General features: G+C 45.0%; 1 protein-coding gene across 1 annotated transcript; it reads right to left on the bottom strand.

The window, feature by feature from the left end:
- Positions 1-715: 715 nt before the first annotated feature.
- CCDC63 (coiled-coil domain containing 63) lies at positions 716-7,586 on the bottom strand. Its single transcript, XM_070950996.1, has 10 exons — positions 7,513-7,586; positions 6,615-6,804; positions 5,601-5,720; positions 4,866-5,047; positions 4,172-4,353; positions 3,266-3,483; positions 2,276-2,350; positions 1,975-2,167; positions 1,220-1,417; positions 716-849 (listed from the first exon to the last, which is right to left on the bottom strand). Exons 1-10 carry the CDS (start codon positions 7,572-7,574, stop codon positions 716-718), a joined length of 1,554 nt encoding a protein of 517 aa, XP_070807097.1. The 5' UTR covers positions 7,575-7,586.
- Positions 7,587-10,270: the final 2,684 nt, after the last annotated feature.

Here is a 10,270-nt window from a genome sequence, read left to right as displayed (position 1 = left end):
GCCAGAAACATATCCCTTAATCTTCTTTGGCTAATAGAACCTGCCAAACCAGGGAAATGGCTCGACTCTGCAACAGCCGCACAGTAAAAATATAATAACAACAGAATCAATAACCGTGCCAGGTGTTTCAAGGGCAAGGAGGAAAGTCACCTTTACAGGGTGCTAGAGGGGAAAAAAATAGCCCCCGCTGAGGCTGTGGGAGTCATTTTAAGTGTTCTGCAGCATCTTTGTCAGAAGAGAGGATGTCTTAGTACATCCGAGGAATTTGTTCTCCTGGAAAAAAGGTGAGAAAATGGTTTAACTTCCGCAGTAGCAAAACAAAAACCTGATGCAACCTGAATTCAGCCCTCATCAAAGTGGGTTTCTCTGTTTGTGTTGGACTTTCACTTCTCTCTTTTCAAACTTTGATGGCTGGAGGATGATGTCCAATTAGATATTTTGAGGGCATATATATAAAAAAAGAGAGAAATTTGGGGAAACCAGAAAGACGAATGCAAGCAAGACAGCAAGCTGTAGAAATTCAAGAGACAAATGCTTTCTTTGTTAATACTTTTTTTATCCTATGCAAAGAAAATCCATCGCGGCATCCCATTTTATCCTGTGTGTATATATATATATATGTATATATAAAAGTAGATACATGAAACTAAGTATGTGAAAGAAGCTGATGAACAAAGACGGTTTCTCATCCTGCCACCCGTTTCTATCTTAGCTTCTATACTGGTGACATTTTCTTTTTATCTTTGCTGCCACTGTCCACTCTTTCCTGGGTGGAATTCCACCTGGCTTTTTCCTTCTCCTGATTCTCCAAGACCATGGCTCGCAGGTTTTTATGGTCTAGCGGTTCTGCTGTTGGGAAAGGAACGAGAAGTTCAGCGGGGTTAGTTTGGAGAAGAGGCGTTTTCTTTCTTTTTTAAAACCACAGTTTCAGTGAACCACCATGTTTACGCAGCATGAACACAACACCTGCTTGTGTTCTCCCCACCCTGAGGCTCTTTTACTGATTAACTTGGTTTTCCTTATTTTTCTTGAAAATGTCTTTGGGAAAACTCAGGGAAACCAAGAAAAAGCTTGGCGGAAAACAACTTCCTGAGACGTTGATCAAAGAGAATTCTCTCTGCCCTTCTAAAAACTTCCAAGCCAGTCTTGAATAGCCAGATCCTCATTCGTGCTGGCTCCAAATTTTGCACAGCCCTCTCTTCTTCCTGCAATTACTTACTAGGCTCGCCCAGGTCTGCAAAGGGATCCACGCTGAGAGAAGGCGGAGCCACTTTAATGGTGTCCATTTTGTTCAGAAGAGCACTCCCGCCCAAAAAGGGATTTAGCAATGGGACGGTGTCCAGCTCCCCTTCGACTTCCTTGTAGCGCAAGAAGGATTCGATCAGCAAAAGGTCGTTGCTTTTCTTTTCGATAATGCCTGCAGAGGGAGAAGCAAAGGCACCCTGAGGGTGAGTGGGGGATGTGCTTCACATCTCACGCAATGCACAAAGAAAACTGGCAGACAAAGGGGCTGTCCTGATTTGGTAGGTGTGACTGTTAGTTCTGGAGGGTTTTTTTTCTTAGATCAGGTTTTCCCAATAAACTCCGTTTAATAGCGATAATGTTGGATTAAAAGGGGAATTTCTCATTAAAACCTTACGTACAAAGACTACATAAGCTATAAGACAGTGTTTCCCAACCTTGGGAACTTTAAGAAGTGGACTTCAACTCCCAGAATTCCCCAGCCAGCATAGGAGTTGAGATCCACACATCTTGTAGTTCTCAGGGCTGGGAAACACTCTAATAAGAGGAGAGAAATCCCAGATGGAAGGACTAAGACAAATGAGGGAATGTTGGTATGCTTTACCTGACCGAAGACAGCCTTTTATGGAAGGTCTCCATTGGTCAGTTTGTATTATTTCCTCTCCTAGCTTGTCACACCTACACACAGGAAGCCTCTAGGAAACCTCTCTGGGAAAAAGGCGATTCACTCACTGAAATACTGCATCAGATTCTGATCCGTGATCTCCCCAGTTTCTCCCAGATGCTGCGTGATCGTGGTGGCATCGCAGCCGATCTGCTTGAACAGGAAAGCCACTGCGGATTTCAGCTGGTCCAAGATTTTGCTGCTCTCTTTCAGATTGTAAGCATAGAGATTGGCATTTTCGGTGGTCTTCTGCAGCTTTTCCTGTGGGCAGAAAAAGAGGCTGGTGGGGCTAGAGAGACGGTGAAAGTAGAAGTATTACCAAGCCCCCCCATCTCCCCCCCCCACAAACACATCAGTTCCACTACATACCTCCATGCCTTTCAGACTGCCATAAATTATATTTTCAGCTGCCTTCTGCTGGGATTTCAGATTGCTGATTTCGTTCTACAAAGTTCAGAAATTCAGAAACACATCATTTTGGCCTTCAGGCCGCTTATGACTTTGCTAGGTGTATTTCCAAAAAGGGCCAAGTTCAGAGGATTCATTTATTTAACTTGGAAGGCTGCTTGACTCTCAAATGACCCTGGCCAGTTTTATATAATGAGAGAGGGTTAAAAAAAAAAAAGTGAAAGGAGAACAGGATAAGTGTGCTCAGATAAAATCACAGAAGGAAGGAAGGAAGGAAGGAAGGAAGGAAGGAAGGAAGGAAGGAAGGAAAGAGGAAGGAAGGAAGGAAGGAAGGAAGGAAGGAAGGAAGGAAGGAAGGAAGGAAGGAAGGAAGGAAAAAGAGAAAAGAGAAAAGGAAGGGAAAGGAAAGGAAAGGAAAGGTGAAAAAAAAAAAAAACACCTCCCGGGGGCTCAACAAACTTCCTAACCCTCCAACACTTGTAATCAGAGAGTGGAATTCTGATTTGTAGAAAAGCTTCAGAGAATTAACCCAGGTGGATTTTGCTGCAGTCTCTCCCCAAGCTGCATGGAGGCAGGAGTCACCCAGGTTTGCCTATGAAAAAGGCTTCGCTTTTTAAAAGGGGCCCTTCATACTTATTGGAAGAAGAATCGCTGAGGTGCAAAAGCTCAAGACTCTGACTACGGAGATTCTCAGTCACCCAGGTCACGGATGTCCCAAAGGTGCTTTTTTTCAAGAGGCAACTGGACTTTCTGGTTTTTTCTTTTGAAGACGTTTCGCTTCCCATCCAAGTTGGAGCTGAAGAAACTTCTTGGATGGGAAGCGAAACATCTTCAAAAAAAAACAACCCAGAGAGTCCAGCTGCCTTTGGGACTCAAGACCCCTCCAAGTGCCAAGGAAGTTGCCCAGAGGCGCTTCTGAAAGGAGAGGTGGGAGGAGGAGAAGGAGCCCACCTGGACTTCTTCAATCCTCTTCTGCAGCCTTTCCATGTCATTGTTCAGTTCGGTGACGTAGCTGAAGTAGGCAAAGTTCTTCCCTTCCTTCTCCAGGTAGTCCTCCACCAGCTGCCCAATGTCCCCGTTTTCCGTCAGCTTCATCAGTCGCATGTAGGCCACCTCGTAGCTCTCGAAGCTCTCCCCTTTGGACTTGGCCCGCTTCTTGGCCTTGAGCGCTGAGAGAAAGTTGGGCTGGCTCTTTAGAATACGGAGCCAGTCGAGTTGATTCCCCTATCAAAAAACTGACCACCTAGCCAAAAGAATGCCCACTGGACATACACACCCATGTCCAATTAAATAAGGAAGTTTTGCTGTGTCTGCCGTACGGATTAATAGGTTTCACATCCATTTTTTTTATAGAATCCTCTGCATAGGTGTGGATAGCATGATTGCTCAAAAGTTCATCACTTGCAACACCAGGCAGCACACGCTAACTTTTGTGTGTGTGTGTGTGTGTGTGTGTGTGTGTGTGTGTGTGTGTGCTTTTGAGTCATTGTTGATTACTGGCAACTGGCTGGAAAAGTCCCTGAGTTTTCTTGGCAAGATTTTCAGAAGTGGTTTGCCCCTGCTTTCTTCTTCCCAGGCCTGAGAGAGAGGGAGGGACTCGCCCAAAGTCACCCAGCTGGCTTAGTGCCTGGTAGGACTAGAACTCCTGGTCTCCTGGTTTCTAGCCTGGTGCTTTAACTACACCACCAAACAGGCTCTCAGGAATGGAGAATATTGAATTGCTGTGTTTTTCAATCCTAGTTTGGGAAGATCCAATGTATCTGGGGGACATCAGATGAGGGACCTTTTCTTCTTGCCTCAAATAGCATTCCCACCCACCCCCCTGACATTGGCATGAACCGAGTGGCAAAATGGTACCTTCATCCTTTTTGGCCTGTTCCTCAATTTCAGAGCGGTCCACCAGTTTGATGAGCATGAATGCCTTCAGCTTGGTTTCGTGGTTATAGATTCGCTCCAGCTCCCGGAACTCTATGTTGAACTGGGCAATATCCTTGGACCGCCGTTCGTTCATGGCAGAGATTCTTGCCAGGGCTTCAACCCTAATAAGAAACAGAAAAGCAGAGAGGATAGATAGATAGATGGGCAGACAGACAGACAGACAGACAGCAATTAAGGAACAAACCAGGTGGCAGGATTCTAGAGAAGGGCATTCTATTGCTTTGGGTTGCAGTTTATAAATATCCTTTTTAAAAGCTGCTCTACACGATTAATACTCTGCAAGTTTTGAAAAGTGAAGGATGCAAGGAAACCTGTTTGCTTATTCCTTGAAATAGAATCCGTTTTGTATCGGCAGAGAGAATTTGGGTTGGGGCAAAGAAGACATTGGAATAAGAGATTGCCCTGCCTGCCTTCGGTCATCCAACAATTAGCATTTTCCATTTTGTTGCAGAGAAGCATGTATCCCATCTTTTAAAAAAAAAACACCTTTGTTTACAGAGAGATCCTCCATTAGAAGGGCAATCTCAAATTCACCCAACAGTCGAAGTTGCAGTCCTGAAACTGAGCAGAAGGTTGCACCCTTGGTCCTCCTCCTCCTCCTCCTCCTCCTCACCTCTGCTCGTAGGCTTGTGTTGACTGCTCAATGGATGCATTCATGGTCCTCTTTTGCTGCTCAAACTTCTTGTGAAGCCGTGAGTAGATGCCTTCAAAAATTGCCTTCTGGCACTGCAGGGTTTCTATTTCTTCACGGAGCATGGCATTTCTGGTCAAGATAGTGTCAAAATGTACCGTAGCCTGGAGGTCAAAGGTTAAAATTAGGAAAGGATCCAGGACGTTCTAAGGCAAGAGTTAACAATGTTTCTCAAAGTCACGGAGAAGAGCAGCCAATAATGACAAAAGTTAGAAGAAGGTGGAATTTGCAGAAGGCATCGTTCCTTTCTTTCTGCAACCCTCCATGTCTTTATTCCTTACTGACACCCCCAAATTCATGAAGTAGAAGGGATTTACAAAGGGGAGGAGGAGGAGGTTTCAACATCTGAAAGACAAACTGATGCTGAAGTTAGACAAAATTAGGCCACGGTTCCCTGTGGTTAGCAGAGTCCAGATTCCAGTCCTAAATGTATTTTTAGGCACTCAAAAGGGAAAGTTCAAAAGAAGCCATGTTATTTTATGCTCACCATCATCTGTTATACCTGATGGTTCTAAATTTGGGGATTTTCTGCCCCCTCAAGTTTATTTTTAAGGGCTGCCATTGTGGTTCTTATTCCAACTGTTCCCCTCAAGGTGGAGACAGAGGCTAATTTCTCCAGCAACAGGAAGATTAGCAAGTCTGCAAACTGCGACTTACATGATTGAGCCGGTTGTCCAGTTTGTGAATTTGCTTCTGAAGCCACTTCCCATCATACTCCTGCCTCAGCTTCATCATCAGAACTTTTTGGGTTTTAATCTTTTTTTCCACCTCTTCTATCTAAAAGCAGAGGGAGAAACATCTCAAAACTCCTCTACTCATCCAAAGAAGACGGTTGGAGGGAAACAACGAATAACTGCAGTGCATTTGCTCATATAATCTCTAAAAATCTGATGCTTAGTTGTGTACAGGTAGTCCTTGACTTATAACCATTTAGTGACCGTTCGAAGTTACAAGGGCACTGAAAAAAGTGATAGGTGACAGTTTTTCACGCATACAGTACGTCTGTAGCCAGATCCCCCATGGTCACGTGGTCAAACTTCAAATGCTTGACTCATATTTATGAAGGTTGCCGTATCCTGGAGTTATGTGATCAGCTTTTGTGACCTCCTGATAAGCAAAGTCAGTGGGAAAGCCAGATTCACTTCACAACATTATTAATTTAACAACTCCGGTGATCCACTTAACAATGTTGGCAAGAAAGGTTGCAAAATGGTGCAAAACTCACTTAACAAACATCTCTCTTAACAACAGAAATTTGGGGGCTCAATTGTGGTCATAAGACAAGGATTGCCTGTATAAGAAGCAATTCCTGCTCCAAGCAACAAAAACAGAGCAAAGGAAATTGAGATTCAGAGAGCATCAAGAGAGGACAACAGAACAGAATTTCCCCAAATGCTTTTTTTTCCCCCTTTGCTTAAGACTCTACAGCTGGCAATCCTGGAGTTTATGGCCTCTTGGCTTTCGAACTGGAGATGGTGTTTGCACAAGGATTAGGGCATGCTAAATTAGTTTTGATTCGCAGGGAAAATGTACCAAGGAATCAAAAGCAGAAGGCACATGTTTGGGGAGATAGGAGGAGAGCTGCGAATCTCACGTTCGCTCGCTTGCTTGCAGGCTGTCTATCGTGCTTCACAACCCCCGCTTTGTAAGTGGCACATTCTCCCAAAGCACCTTGTCATCAAGTTCTGCAATCAAATTTTTGGTGGCTCTGATGAGAGCATCGTATTCGTCTTTGGTCTGCAGAAGGAATCTGAGCTCCATGAAGTTCCGGTCATCTATGAAAAGGTGGTGGGGTGATTTGGTGAGAGTCAGCAGCAAATTAATCGCATCGTGTTCTTGTTTCAAGGCATGGATGTGTTTTCTGTAAAGGAAAAAGAAGGCCTGTATCCAAAGGTGCTCAAACATTCCAAACAAGGCTGGTAAGGTGTGAAACCCTAAACCACCGATTATAAGCTAGAGGGGCTTGAATTGGGTATGTCTCGTTTAATGAAAAGAAGGACTAGGGGGTGACAGGATAGCAGTGTTTCAGTATCTCAGGGGCTGCCACTAAGAAGAGGGGATCAACCTATTCTCCAAAGCACCTGAAGGCAGGACAAGAAGCAATGGGTGGAAACTAATAAAGGAGAGAAGCAACCTGGAACTAAGAAAAAATTTCCTGACAGTGAGGACAACTAACCAGTGGAATAGCTTGCCTTCAAAAGTTGTAGGTGCTCCATCACTGGAGGGTTTTAAAGAAAAAGTTGGACACCCATTTATCTGAAATGGTATAAGATTTCCTGCTTGAGCAGGGGGCTGGACTAGAAGACCTCCAAGGTCCCTTCCAACTCTGTTATTCTGTTTATGCCCTAAAGCACAGGACATGATTAGCCCAAGGAGTCAACTGAACAATGTGCAAAGATGACTTAGACAGATTTAAACAGGAGCAGGTATGTTTGGCATTCACTTTTCTCAGCCAGCAGAACATGTTATTGGCTGGCATATATCAATGTGAGCCATGCACACACACACACATACACACACACACACACACACACTATGGCAGCTCCTGGTTCAGCTCGTTCAGACTTACTCCTGATGGAACAATTGTTGCTGTGTTTTGAAACCAAGGGACTTGCGGCTCTCCACCATCATCCGAAACTGTTTCTGCAGTTTCCTTAGTTCGACTTCTGCCATCATCTCCTTTTCCTTCTCGGTGTAGTCAGAGTTTTCACTCCTGGAATGAGATACTCTCCGGCGCTGCAGGGGAGATATTTTTAAAAGAAAAAGGTGTTTGTCTTTTAACTGGGCTTATGTTTCTTTTGGGATTACAATTTCCCTTTTCCCCAGGGAAGCTGTTTCCCTTCATTCAGTGTGAAATAAAGCAAAGTTATTCCATCGGAACCAACTATTAATTTCCCCAAAACCTACACAAAGGAGGGGCGCATTGTTCTCCTGTCATGACTAACCTAGCAGAAGAATCATTGTGCTACCATAACTTGCAGGGGAGGGGGAGAGCAGTTGCGGTTTGCAATACTTGACCAAATGGGATACTCAGCTCATCGGCCAAATCAAATACAAAAACAGGAGACATGATTCAGATTATGCAAAGGCCGGCCCTTTTCTGCAATTCAAACAAGTTCTGCTAACCACAAATACAGCAATGGAACACGTTAAGCAAGGCTGCCTCCTTTACCTAAAGGCCTGCTCAGACTGCCTGGCTTTTGCCAATATGCTCTTGACCGGGGCAGACGGACAGACAAAAGTGTTTCTCAGCCTTGTGAACTTTAAGATGGGTTGACTTCAACTCACAGAACTGGCTGGGGAATTCTGGGAGTTGAAGTCCACCCATCTTAAAGTTCACAAGGTTGAGAAACACTGAGATAGAAGATGATAGATTGGATGGATGGATGGAGAGATGGAGAGAGAGAGAGAAACAGAAGGTATTCCTAAACTAAATTGAATCCAGTCTAGCTTTCATAGGGGGTGGGGGGGAGCGCTCTCTAAAATGAAACCAGCAGCCAATAGCATTTCAAGACTGCACAATAAGGCAGCTTTCTCCCACACGGTGCCCTTCACATGCGTGGGATGATAACTCCATCAAGCCTTTTCTTGCACTGCCTGGAACGATGGGACTCAAATGCACCTCTTGAAGGCAGCAAGTTGTCTAAGGCTGCAAGGAGATGGGCCCTTTGGCTCAGCCGTCTAAAATGAGAACCAGGAAGTGGGTGGTGGCAGCAGGCAGTCAGGCTCCTGTGCCATGGCTAAGCAACGGCAGACAAGGTGCAGACTCTACCATTACCCAGGCTTAACGATAACAACCGTGTTTACCAGCGTCTTCATGTTTGCCTGGATTAAGGCTTGGTGCTTCTGTTAAGGAAACCAGGTTAATCCTTCCCAAAACGAAACCTGAAAAAAAGTTAACGAAGAAGTTTTCCTTGGAAAAGTTTCTATCATCCATTTGCAAGCAAGACGTCTCCCTGGACCTCTGTTCCACATCTCTTCTCCTCTCTTTTGGTATGGGACAACATGTCCAGATGGTTTCCTCAGCATATTAAAAGAACATTGACATGATGTCATCTGAGCCATGTTCACTTAAAATTAGGGGGTGGAACAGATGGCAAAGCTCCGTCCAAACCCATTCAGGACTGGGGTTTCCATAGAGATAACAAGAGAGCACACTGAAGCACTGTGCACCCTCTGCTCCCATCTCTCTGGAAACCCACACACCAAATGGACCGGATGGAACATTCGGAGAGGTCTGGGAATGATGAAGTTCAGCCAGGATGATGGGATGGCAAAGAAAGATCCAGCCCCAGAGAGAGAAATTGGCAGCTCATTTGAGTCTGCGTCTTCCTGTCTGATCTGGCACGGTTCACACACTTCCCTTAAGACCTTGCCTTAAACTCATCAGGCTCCAGATGAGCTTCTGTTTTTAATTTAAAAATCAAGTATTTTTTTGAAACATGACTTTGAAAAAAAATCAGTAGATTGAAACAGATGGGACAAATTTGTGGAACCAGAAAAAGATGGCAGACTTTAGCAAGAGCCACAGCTGAATGGCAAGTGCTCAGTCTAGACTCAGAAGTTCACACATTCATCACCTCTTTTTAGTCCTGAATCGGACTGAAACAAGATGATTCAAGAGATCTGAAGCCTAAATGGATCCTTTCCATTATTTATTTACCTTATTTTATTTATTCATCAAATTTCTATACTGGCCATCTCACCTAAGTGACTCCGGGCAGCTTACAAATAAAAGCCCTGGAAAGCGACATAGCTGAAAACAGTATTAAAAACAGAGGTGGAAAGTTCAAAGTTACAGAGGTTTGGAAAGTAGACCCCCATGCCAGTTGGCAGAGTTAGAGCCTGATGCTTTTCCAGAAAGTGGGGAGAGTGGCCCTCTATGTTCCAGGACATGGCTTCCCTGTAAGGTGTAGCAAACTGGCATTGCAAGTGCAGATACCTTTCTGTTCTCCTCCAACTTTCAGAATTGAATGCAAACTGCTTGGGGCGGAGAACCTGCCTTAAACCGCTTCGGGGGGGAAACCGGGGTACCGAAGTCCATCAAAGAGCATCAAAGCAGACAGGGAAGCCATGCGCAAGAAGACAGAAATCGTGACTAAGCCGGAGCTAAGGAATACGCGTGCGCCAAAGTAACCTTCCTAAAACAACCTACAGTGTTTTTCCACTCCCGGGCGCTGCTATCCCGGCGTCTTGGCGACCCCGGATTTCTCCTTTTCCTTCAGAAAGTGGGATCCGAGCAGGGGGACCCCAGCTAAGCCGCAGATTCTCTCCGGAGCCTCAGGTTTGGCTGAGTGGAACGCGCGGACCGCGGCTGATTCCACGCA

The sequence above is a fragment of the Pituophis catenifer genome, unplaced genomic scaffold, assembly GCF_029215685.1.
Source record: "Pituophis catenifer annectens isolate HBS135680 unplaced genomic scaffold, rPitCat1.0.hap2 SCAF_10, whole genome shotgun sequence".
Taxonomy (NCBI): Eukaryota; Metazoa; Chordata; class Lepidosauria; order Squamata; family Colubridae; genus Pituophis; species Pituophis catenifer.
This window is presented reverse-complemented; position numbering and strand designations above follow the sequence as displayed.

Bases quoted from the DNA above. Each gene is read 5' to 3' on its own strand.
- CCDC63 (XM_070950996.1), bottom strand. From the start codon at position 7,574: ATGATGGTGGAGAGCCGCAAGTCCCTTGGTTTCAAAACACAGCAACAA. The intron at 3,484-4,171 runs GTACCATTTTGC...ACTTTCTCTCAG, and splicing joins ACAGGCCAAAAAGGATGAAG to CGCTCAAGGCCAAGAAGCGG. The intron at 2,351-3,265 runs GTGGGCTCCTTC...TGAACTTTGTAG, and splicing joins AGAGGATTGAAGAAGTCCAG to AACGAAATCAGCAATCTGAA.